At 41.1% G+C, this 12,513-nt stretch overlaps 1 protein-coding gene across 5 annotated transcripts in view; it reads right to left on the bottom strand.

The window, feature by feature from the left end:
• The window catches only part of ARHGAP6 (Rho GTPase activating protein 6), a 532,190-nt gene that overhangs the window by 85,262 nt on the left and 434,415 nt on the right, over positions 1-12,513 (bottom strand). For all 5 annotated transcript variants that reach the window (XM_018043781.1, XM_018043782.1, XM_018043785.1 and 2 more), the window contains exon 2: positions 1,713-1,872. In XM_018043781.1, coding sequence (XP_017899270.1) covers positions 1,713-1,872 — 160 coding nt within the window. The remainder of the gene's footprint in view (positions 1-1,712; positions 1,873-12,513) is intronic.

Genomic DNA, 12,513 nt, shown 5'->3' with positions numbered 1-12,513 from the left:
AATGATATCACTCATATGTGGAATGCAAAAAATAAACGAATGTATATAGCACAACAGAAACAGACTCATGGATGTAGAAAACAAACTAGTGATTACAGGTTTGGAATGGGAAGAGAGATGGGCAAGATTGGGACATGGGATTAAGAGGTATGAAGTACTATGTGTAAAATAGATAAGCATCTAGGATATATTGTACAGCATAAGAAACCATAACCATTATCTTATAATAACTTTGGAGTATAGTCTATACTGAATCACTGTGCTGTATACTTGAAACTAATATAACATTGTAGATCAACTATACTTCAATTTTTTAAGAATTTTTTAAGAAAAAGAATAAAAGTGGCCCTGAGAGTCATCATCCAGTGAAAAATTCTGGGTGGTCAGTGTTTTTGTGCTGCTCTCTCTAGTCAAGAACCTCCTACTAGAGAAGTGAATTACACAAGCTCACCAGTGGAGGGGAAGTGACCAGACAAGTCCTCATATTCTAGTCTTCAGAGTCCCACGCTAGTACTGTTACCATTAGCCACAAATAAGCCCAGAAAATAGCCCCACCAGCATTGTTGTTGACAAAATGTAAGCACATGTGTTCATATGTATACTCAGGTTGCTCAGTCTCTACACTTGGGCCCTTGGGACCTGACAAAGCTTGCTGTGGGGAACTGTCCAGTGTATTATAGGATGTTCAGCATCCCTGGCTTCTAACCCCTAGATGTCAGCTGCATCCTTCCTCTAAGCTGTGAAAACTCAAAGTGGAACCAGACTTCTAAAGCTAAATTCTACCTGGGGGTGGGGGAATCATCCTTGGTTGAGAACTACATATCTATGTGTATGTGCATATGCATGATATGAATTATTTTATGAATAACTATTCATGAAGCATTCCCTCAACCCCTCAATAAAAGAAAACAAAGGAGAAGTTCTGCAGATACTGAAATCTGTCGAGGCAATCTAGCTTTTATATGTAAGTTTTAGGCACAGCATCCAATGTTCTTTTAATGTCAGGTTTACCCTATTTGTGTAGCATCACAACTTTTCACTCCACCTCAAATTACCTTTCTGTATATGCTAACACACATTAAAAAGTACCTTTATAGAAAATAGAAAACATTCTGAAATGTGGCTTTACGGATCAAAGGATTTCAAATTTATGTTTCCCATTTCTAGTAGAATCAGGATTTGTGTTTGTAAAAACATCAGACAACTAGGCCTGCACTGGCTTCAGCATTATAGTGGTGAACCCTAACAGAGAATGGCAGGTGGATAAAAATAAGTTAACATTGGTATAATAACTGATTCTGGGTTTGCATAAGGTCAAAGGACGTGTTTAACAGGTTGCTAAACCATTCAACTGGTCATTTTGAAATCATATTGAAGTAGACATGGTTTTTCTTCTAATCTTTTAAGTGGACTTTTTTGAAACTTCTTTTTAACTGGTTGTGCTGAAGCCATGTAGACTGTTGAGATGCACGTGGCTTTCCCCTTTAATGCCCCAAGTCAATCTTCCTTTTAATAAACATATTAGTTGACATGTAAACTGTCCTATTGAACACATCTGTCAAACTGGACGCCCATGCCAGCCAATGTCCCAGAAGCTGTAGCTTCCTTCCTGAGTCAGTGGTAGGGCTGAGACGAATCTGCAGCTTGTAACTCTGGCAGAGCATTTGTTTGACTGGCAACATCCCTCACGGAATGGCAAAATGGGGCCTTACCTTTGGGAATGGTGATCTGACAGCTCAGGTCACAGTCCTGCTGCAGCTGATAAAAAGCCACTTCCTGTAGGCGGGCTCGCTCCAACTCTGAGAGGCTCTGGATGGGCACTGACCTCAGCCGCACGCTGCGGCCCGACATACTGTTCCAGGTGAAATCACCCTGCAGAACAAGGGAGAAAACATCAAAGGTCACACAGTGATCTGCGACTCACAGACCTCAGCCTCTGCCTCAATTGGTCATAATGTCAAGCAAACTTTATTTTTTGTGTTCCAAAATCAGCTCTCAGTCCCTAAAATCCAACCCACTCTTAGTTAACTGTGGATTTTCTCAGTCAATTGCAAACATCCCAGTCTGGAGAATCTTCTAGGTCACCTGATCTCATAAAATGACATGAAGAAAACCATGTGGAAAGATACTTCAAGATACTGCTTCCTCTCTTTTATGGGAACACATGGAAACTTTTTCATTTTTATTTCTCAGTAACAGAAAAAACTACTGCTAATTGCCATCACGCAAAGGCTAACAGAGTTTTGCCAAGAGAATGCACTGGTAATATCAAAAAGCCTCATCCGACAACACAAGAGACGACTCTACACATGGACATCACCAGATGGCCAATACCAAAATCAGATGGATCATATTATTTGTAGCCAGAGATGGAAAAGCTCTATATAGTCAGCAAAAATAAGACCAGGAGCTGACTGGCTCAGACCATGAACTCATTACAAAATTCAGACTTAAATTGAAGAAAGTAGGGAAAACCACTAGACCATTCAGGTATGACCTAAATCAAATCCCTTATGATTATACAGTAGAAGTGACAAATAGATTCAAGGGATTAGATCTGATAGACTGAGTGCCTGATGAACTATGGATGGAGGTTCATGACGTTGTACAGGAAACAGGGATCAAGACCATTCCCAAGAAAAAGAAATGCAAAACGGTTGTCTGAGAAGGGCTTACAAATAGCTGAAAAAAGAAGAGAAGCCAAAGGCAAAGGAGAAAAGGAAAGATATACCCATTTGAATGTAGAGTTACAAAGAATAGCAAGGAGAGATAAGAAAGCCTTCTTCAGTGATCAATGCAAAGAAATAGAGGAAAATGACAGAATGAGAAAGACTAGAGATCTCTTCAGGAAAATTAGAGATACCAAGGGAACACTTCATGCAAAGATGGACACAATAAAGGACAGAAAAGGTATGGACCTAACAGAAAGAGAAGAGATTAAGAAGAGGTGGCAAGAATACACAGAAGAACTATACAAAAAAGATCTTCACGACCCAGATAATCACAATGGTGTGATCACTCACCTAGAGCCAGATATCCTGGAATGCAAAGTCAAGAGATGCGAATACCAGACCACCTGACCTGCCTCCTGAGAAATCTGTACACAGGTCAAGAAGCAACAATTAGAACCGGACATGGAACAACAGACTGGTTCGAAATCAGAAAAGGAGTACATCAAGGCTGTATATTGTCACCTTGCTTATTTAACTTATTTGCTTGTGCAGAGTACATCATGTGAAATGCCAGACTGGATGAAGCACGAGGTGGAATCAAGATTGCCGGGAGAAATACCAATAACCTCGGAGATGCAGATGACACTACCCTTATGGAAGAAAGTGAAGAACTAAAGAGCCTCTTGAGGAAAGTGAAAGAGGAAAGTGAAAATGTTGGCTTAAAACTCAACATTCAAAAAACTAAGATCATGGCATCTGGTCCCATCATTTCATAGCAAATAGATGGGAAAACGATGGAAACAGTGACAGACTTTATTTTGGGGGGCTCCAAAATCACTGCAGATGATGACTGCAGCCATGAAATTAAAAGAGGCTTACTAAAGCTTTGGAAGAAAAGCCATGACCAACCTAGACAGCATATTCAAAAGCAGAGACATTACTTTGCCAACAAAGGTCCGTCTAGTCAAAGATATGGTTTTTCCAGTAGCCATGTATGGATGTGAGAGTTGGACTATAAATAAAGCTGAGTATCGAAGAATTGATGCTTTTGTACTGTGGTGTTGGAGAAGACTCTTGAGAGTCCCTTGGAGTGCAAGGAGATCAAACCAGTCAATCCTAAAGGAAATCAGTCCTGAATATTCATTGGAAGGACTGATGCAGAAGCTGAAGCTCCAATACTTTGGCCACTTGATGGGAAGAGCCAACTCATTGGAAAAGACCCTGATGTTAGGAAAGACTAAAAGTTAGAAAAGAAAGAAAACAACAGAAAATGAGATTGTTAGATAACACCATGGATTCGCAGGGCATGAGTAAGCTCTGGGAATGGGTGATAGAGAAACCCGAAAAGCCGCAGTCCACGGAGTTACAGAATAATCCGACACGACTGAGAGAATCAACTGAGCAGACCAAAGCCTAACACAATAAACAAATAGAAACCTCTTAAGTATAACAACCCCAGAAAAATACACCTGTCTCAAAACTTTCATTTCGCAAGATCTGTTTTTGTATACACCATGTTGGCTTCATCCACCTGACAAAGCCTCCAAAAATTAGTAACCAGACAGCTTATATTTCTACGCATACTAAACGCACCACAAAAGACCCACCTTTAGAATGAGCACTCCTAACACAGTTTGGGTGAGCAGCGTCAAGGGTAACTCTGGGTCAAGAGTTTGTGGCAGATCTTTTCACTGAAGTGCGTGAAGGTTCTTTCATCGAAATATTACATTTAAAAGAAATCTATAATGAATTAAGATAGTAAATTCAATCTATATTGCGTGCAGTGCATGCTGGTTATGCAAATGAACCCTGAGTCTCCACCCCCGAAATTCACGCCTTTCCCCGCCCCAGCTCACGGGAAGCCAGCTTCTCGTCCCTTGTTCCCAGGCCCGTGACTCCATATTTTCTCCTCCTCGACACTCTGATTTCCTCTCAATAAGGATTTTGTTGACAGCTTAAGATAATGATATATGGGTGCTGGATTTGACACAGAGAAGTTTCACTATAATGTCGAATGAAATAGAGTGCCGAACCTCCTCAGTCATGCCCAGACTATTTGCGACCCCACGGACTATAGCCCTCCAGGCTCCTCCGTCCATGGAATTCTCCAGGTAAGAATACTGCAATGGGTAGCCATTCCCTTCTCCAGGAGAAGCTTCTCCAGGATCGAATCTGGGTCTCCTGCTTTGTAAGCAGACTCTTTACTGTATAAGCCATCAGGGTGACTCTAATCACTATTTAAAAAAAAAAAGCGACTGCCAAAATAGGAGAACTGAATCATCAGAAAAGACCCTGATGCTGGGAAAGATGAAAGGCATGAGAAGGGGACAACAAAGAACACTGGAGTGGGTTGCCATTTCCTTCTCCAGTGCATGAAAGTGAAAGTGAAAGTAAAATAAAGTCACTCAGTCATGTCCGACCCTCAGCGACCACATGGACTGCAGCCTTCCAGGCTCCTCTGTCCATGGGATTTTCCAGGCAAGAGTACTGGAGTGGGTTGCCATTCTCTGATAGTAATATATAGTATGTATAAATATAATATGGCTTCCCAGGTGGCTCACTGGGTAAACAATCTACCTGCAATGCAGGAAATGCAGGAGATGTGGGTTAGATCATTGGGTCAGGAAGATCTCCTGGAAGAGGGCATGGGAACCCACTCCAGTGTTCTGGCCTGGAGAATCCCCATGGACAGAAGAGCCTGGTGGGCTACAGTCCCTGGGGTCACAAAGAGTTGGACATGACTGAAGCAACTGAGGAAACACAGTACACAAATATAATCTAGATTAATTAAGGCTTAGGAAGGTTAGGTAATTTCCCCCAAATTGTAAAACTTACAAGACTTAAAATCAATCAGGAATTGAGCTAAAAAGACTTAGGCTTTTAAATTCTATGCTAAATTGTGACCACTGAGTTTCTATTTTATAGCAGTCTAATAAGTTATTTTCATCGTACTAAATATAGAGATAGGTCAATAAAAAGTACATATTCATATAGACATCTGATGTGAAAATACTCCACATCAAAGAATCAAAGCAGAGATCCCCACAATCCTGGGTTTGTTTGTGTGCACACATATACATCACTGATTCCACTGAGAGTGAATATCTCTACTCTTAAGGCAGACAGTGAGAAAGTCATGACATAAGAAACAATACTTCACAGTCCTCTGAAACCTAATGTCCCCTCACAGAGAAGGAATTCCTAGGAATCACAGATATCAGCCAGGGCACAACAGCTTTGATGAGGTAGCTACTGTTTCCTCAATAATCAAGAAAATTTCTGGGAGGAGGAACAGTGTTGGGCCCCACAGACACTCCCAGGGATTTGCTGTGGATGCGGGAAATATTAAGGAATCCCCAAAGACTTCATCATCCTTATTAATTATTCACCTGAAAGAAGAGAGACAGAAAGACTGGCCCCAGAGACCATTAAGACACCTTTCTTCCATACTGGTAGCAAATTCCTGCCTAGATGATTCATTCCAAAGAGTAAATGGAAGTATGCTAATGCTTGGATTTTTTTCCCCCTCTTTATCTAGGATTTCACTAATTTATTTATTCATTGTTTTAGCAAATGGAGATATCATACTCTGGTGTGCATGCTCAGTTGCTCAGTTGTGTCCGACTCTTTGTGACCCCATGGACTGTAGCCTGCCAGGCTCCTCTGTCCATGAGATTTTCCAGGCAAGAATACTGGAATGGGTTGCCATTTCCTCCTCCAGGAGATCTTCTCTACCCAGGGATCAAACCCGTGTCTCTTCCTTGGCTAGTGGATTCTTTACCACTGCACCACTTTGGCAGGAGTAGAAAATAAACCAGGGTAAGTAAAGAATATAGTGTGTTGAATAATAACAGCTAAGGATGGGGGAAAAAGCAGGGAAGGGCCTGGAAGTGTTAGCAGAAGACAGAGATTTACAGTGTTAGACTGGGGGGAGGGGTGCAGGGCGCTGGGAAAGACCTCACAGGGAAGGCTATGTTTCACTAAACATGCACACACGAGTGCATCCCAGATGGGAAGTTCCAGATGAGCTGGTGATTTCTTTTCTTTTTTTTTTTTTTTTTGCTTTACCACAAGGCATGTGGGATCTTAGTTCCCTGTCCAAGGATTGAACTCAGGTCCCCTGCATTGGAACTGTGGAGTCTTTACCACCGGGCTGCCAGGGAAGTCCCTGGTGATTTCTAAATATGAAGTTTAGGTATCAAATGGAGCCTACTGCTACCTGAAGTGTCAAAATGGAATTACATACCTATTCTTTAAAAGCATTTTAAAAATATGCCCTCCAATGGCTTTGTTATCTGTAGCAGGGGTTGGCTATCTGTTTTCTGTAAAAGGCCAGAAAGTAAATATTTCAGGCTTTGTGGGCCATGTGGTCTTTGTCAAAACTACTCAGATCTGCCTTTGTGGCATGAAAGCAGCCATAGTTGATAAGTGAATGGGTATGGCTGTGTGCCAATCAAACTTCATTTACAAAAGAAGGTGAAAGGCTGGATTTGGACAGTGGGCTACAATTTGCCAACCTATGTATAATAGTTTATGGCTCAAGTAAAATAAACCAATTCCTACAAGATACATTTTATTTCTTTAATTTACTATGTCCTCCAGGGCTTCCCTGGTGGCTCAGTGGTAAAGAATCTGCGTATAAAGCAGGAAACATAGGTTCAATCCCTGGGTTGGGAAGATCTCCTGAAGAAGGAACTGGCAACCCACTCTAAGATTCTTGACTGGAAAATTTCATGGACAGAGGAACCTAGCAGGCTATAGTTCATGAGGTTCATGGGGTTGCAAAGAGTCGAACACGACTGAGCGAGTAAACAACAACAAATGTCCTCCTGTATAATTAAGAACAAAATGTAATGAACACCTATTACATGCTAAAAATAGTACTAGGCTTGAGATTATCAAAATGACAACAGTCCTTGTCTTTAAGGAGTTGAATTTTGTTATGAAGAACACACTCAATCCATGAAATATAGAGATTGTGATATTAGAAGTAAGAGCCAAATGCAATGGGATGCCTAGAATAAAAGACTTTGATATCAACCTGGGGATGAAGGAAGGCTTTATAAGAAGTCAGTGTTTCACTGGAGGCTTGAAGTTGAATAAGAGGAGTAAGGGTTTGCTCAGTAGAACTGCAACATTGGAAAAAAAATTCAGTGGGTGCCAAGGCAAATGAATTTGAGAGAACAGGCTTGTTTAGGGGAAATTACAAGGCTAGAAGAAAGGAAACAGCAGGAGGTAAAGCCACATAGAAATCAGGGCCAGATCCTGGAGGGCTGTCTCTGTAGGATTTTACTCAGCCAGTGGCGGCTAGTCATTAAGGAACCTTGGTTAAGAGAGGAACATGATCAAATTTGCATAAGGGAAAGAGGACTAGAAACACAGTTGTAAAGGAATTGAGGGAGAAAGCAAGCCAAAGATGTAGAGATCAGAAGAGACACTGGACTAGGTAGGATGCTGATTGAAATTGGAATAGATGGGGAGATACTTAGAACCACAAAGATGCTTGGGGGCAAACTGTATCTAGTAGGGGGCTGGGAAGGGGTAATCTAGGATGACTTAAACATTTCTGGTTTGAGCAACTGGGAGGATGATACACTAAATCACTAAGATGAGAACGAGCAGAAGGGAATTAGGTCTGGTGTGTGTCTGTGTGTGGGGGGGCATGTGGAGAAGAAAGATGTTCAGATTTTGAAAGTGATATTTTATCTCTAAAAACATAAATAAAACACATTCCCAAATCTGGGAAAATAGAATCTGGCCAGTTTACATCTTTCTTGAGCCTTCATCTTCTTCTCTCAACTACAATGGTTCCTTCGCAATCAAGTAATACATAGTTTTGGAAACTGTTCACAAATGACTACACTTAGCATAATAAAAAATGAAGTGTGGTGTTTTAAATTCCTCTGAGTCCATTATACATCATAGCCCATGACTCTTAACTTCGTAGAATTTGTAACTTCTTTGGAAAATTTGGAATTATTAGCCAAAAGGGAGAAAAGGCTTGGTCTATTTGTAAAGACTTGAATGTATGGAGTTGCTGTCTCCTGCGACTTTAGTTCTTGCAGCAGCTGATGGTTCCACAGAAGGCTACAGACAAACCCAGAAAGAGAAAAGAATGGGACGCTTTCTTGAAAGCATGGCGGCTGCATTGATCAGGCTTTGGAAAAGTCATTTCTCAAAGGAGACAAAACTGTCCCCAGAGTCAATTGGTTCTTAACCCCATCCTTAGGACGTGGCTGAAAAAACAATGTTCCTAGGAGAGAAAGTTATCAAATAATAAATGAAGAGGGACTACGAAGACATCTCAAAAGCTGTGTATTATCAAATATGTGGCATCTTAAAAATATCATTCAGTTACATTTTTGATTATGGGTAATGGACCAAGTTGTTTCATAATCACAGACATAATGTACCAGAAACTTGAATAATTGAAGCCTGAAGAGTTCATTCAGACATGGAAAAGTCTGTATGGGCTACTTCAGTTCATCACCCTTCATCCTCTCCACCATCTCATTGTCTTTTGCTACTACCTGCCAATCAGCAGTCATAAGACATCAAATAATCTCCATCTTCCCCTAGGTCCCAATTTTTTCAGTGTTCCCAGTTTATATTTCCACCATTGTGAATTTTTAATGACTTCGTTTCAAATTAAGTGCATGTAATTTTAACTTTTTTTTTTTAAGTTGGAAACACGAGGTTCATTTTGGGGAAATTATAAAATGAACACAACTCACAGGCTAAACCCTGTGATACTATGAACTACTTTCATAGTATCTTGAGATAAAGTCAGGAGGTGTGTGACTGTCTAAACGACTTAGAACAGTGTTCTTCATTTTTATTTTTATCCTTAATGCAGTAGAGACATTTTAAGAATAAAGACGTCTAATTTCAGAGCCAAGCACACATAGAGTCAAGGAAATGTCACAACACAATGGCTGGGAAAGCTGCAAACATGTCTTAGAATTACAGTTGGATTGCTTTTTAAGGTGTGATAATTTAGTGACCCTGGGGTCAGGAAGATCCCCTGGGCAAGGAAATGACAACCCACTTCAATATTCTTGCCTGGAGAATCCCATGGACAGAGGAGCCTGGTGGGATATGGTCCATGGCGTCGCAGAGTCAGACTCGACTGAGCGACTAAATAGCAACAACTGTATAGAGTACAGTAGTATAATATCTTTATTTCAAGCCCAGGATGTCCAGAGGCAAACATAAAAGCTTGCTATTTTTTGTGTTTGTTTTTTACGTATTATTTGTGTGAAAAGTCTTATAAACTTATTACAGTACAGTACTATATAGCCAATTGTGTTAGTTGGGCACCTAGGCTAACTTTGTTGGACTTAATGAATAAATTGGACTTACGATCTCAATCTTGGAACAGAGCTCTTTCATATGTAGGGGACTTAGGATACTTGGTCGAATGCATCCACCTTCCTTGTCTCAATCCACATCATCTTTTAAAATTAAAGAGTTTTTTCTCAAAACATTCATCCAAGGTTTATGCAGGTTATCCTAAAGTTCAAATCAGAGTATTCTCAATGAAGCATTTACCCTGAAGTCTGAAATCACCTTTTTTTTTTTCCTGCCTCCTCATTTCTTCATTCAGGTTGCTACAGCTTAGGACAGAGTCCCCAGATGCGGTGCCCATGGGAACCACAAAGACCAGTGTGTGTGTGTTGGGGCGGGGGGCAGTCCATGAGCTGTCCACATCTCCTGGTTGCTTTTTCCTAGAATTCCCAGGATTACAGTGTTTATGTGTGTAAAATATATTTGTCTTTATATTATGAAAACTGTCAAATATGAGCAAAGACAGAGACTAGACTAATGACCACACAGAAGTTTTGGGGCAGGTATCTGCTCTGCAGCTGAGCACCTATATATATGGTTTTCTGATTGGCCCACACAATCAGGATTGAGAACCACTGTGCTCAAATGTTGACCAGATTTGGGTTGGGTTCTAGTAAGTCTTTTCTTCCTAGAACATTCAAGACATTAACTACCACCCAAGAAAGATGCAAATTTACCACAAGATGTGATTTTCTGAACAAAACGTGAGCTTTAAGGCACCCAGCAGTAAGCGTGTTCTGCTTTCTTTTATTGAACAAATGCAGTGATGCCATAACCTCATTCATTCCTCATTCATTCAACAACCACAACAACAAATGACTTGAACCTGACACTCAGAGATGAAAACCTATACTCTTAGCCACTACAATATCCTGGCTGGTGGATACAAAGCTTGAGAGATGCTCTTCAGCCTGGAGTCAAGTTCTGTGGAGGCAGAGAGAAGTACAGTGCGGAGTTACTAGACAGAAGGTGTGGCAGTCAGAATAACAGCCCCTGCCCCCAAAGATGGCCACCTCTTAATTCCTGTGACTATGTTACCTTACCTGGCAAAAGGGGCTGTGTAGCTGTGATTAAGTTAAGGGATCCTGAGATAGTGAGGTTATTATGGATTATCCAGACGAATGCAACGTCATCAAAGAGTCCTTACCAGAGGGAGGCAGAGGTGGCTGTGTGTGTGTGTGTGTGTGTGTGTGTGTGTGAGAGAGAGAGAGAGAGAGAGAGAGAGAGAGAGAGAGAGAGATTGATTTGAAGATACTAGGCTGACAGCTTTAAAGATGGAGGAAAGAGCCATAACCCAAGAAATGCAGGCAACTACTAAAAGCTGGAGAAGGCAAGGCACAGATTCTCCCCCAGAGCCCCCAAAAGGAATGCAGCCTTTGGTCTCAGTGGAGTGAGACTGACATCCAAAACTGTATGACATTAGATTTCTGATGCTTTCGATTTATGATAATTTGCCACATTAGTGATAAATAGGAAACTAACAGAGAAGGAATAGAGGGAGCATTAGAAGAGAATGTTGGTGAGGTCAAGGGGACTGAGTTCAGATGACGATAGGCTCCCAAACACTGTAGAAGGTAGATCTCGACCTGTCAGATTTTTATCTCCTGGTGCTAAAGTGCTGCTTCACACTATAGGTATCCCGCCAATGATTTAAGCTGGAAAGTTTCCAAGACTAGAATCCTGAAAGCACTTTCCCCACTAATTAGAATTTTAGAAAGTTACACATAGTAAATATTTCAGGCTTGTGGTTCATATAGTCTTTGTCACAACTACTCAGATCTGCCAATGCAGCACAAAGGCGGCCATAAACCACATGTAAACAAAAGTTCCAATAAAATTTTAGTCATCAGTTCAGTTCAGTTCAGTCGCTCAGTTGTGCCCGACTCTTTGAGACCCCATGGACTACAGCACGCCAGGCCTCCCTGTCCATCAGCAACTCCTGGATTTTACCCAAACTCATGCCCATTGAGTTGGTGATACCATCCAACCATCTCATCCTCTGTCACCCCCTTCTCCTCCTGCCCTCAATCTCTCCCAGCATCAGGGTCTTTTCAAATGAGTCAGCTCTTCGCATCAGGTGGCCAAAGTTGAGCCACCAAATATCAGGTGGCTGAGTTTCAGCTTCAACATCAGTCCTTCCAATGAACACCCAGAACTGATCTCCTTTAGGATGGACTGGTTGGGTCTCCTTGCAGTCCAAGGGACTCTCAAGAGTCTTCTCCAACACCACAGTTCAAAAGCATCAATTCTTCAGCGCTCAGCTTTCTTTACAGTCCAACTCTCACATCCATACGTGACTACTGGAAAAACCATAGCCTTGACTAAAAGGACTTTTGTTGGCAAAGTAATGTCTGTGCTTTTTAATATGCTGTCTAGGTTGGTCATAACTTTCCTTCCAAGGAGTAAGCATCTTTTAGTCATAGGCACTAAAATTCTAATATCATAATTTTCAAGTCACAAAATATTATTATTCTGACTTTTTTCAACCATTTAA

The sequence above is a fragment of the Capra hircus genome (genome assembly GCF_001704415.2).
Source record: "Capra hircus breed San Clemente chromosome X unlocalized genomic scaffold, ASM170441v1, whole genome shotgun sequence".
Taxonomy (NCBI): domain Eukaryota; kingdom Metazoa; phylum Chordata; class Mammalia; order Artiodactyla; family Bovidae; genus Capra; species Capra hircus.
The sequence above is the reverse complement of the archived record's forward strand: the minus strand, read 5'-3'. Positions and strand labels throughout refer to the sequence as shown.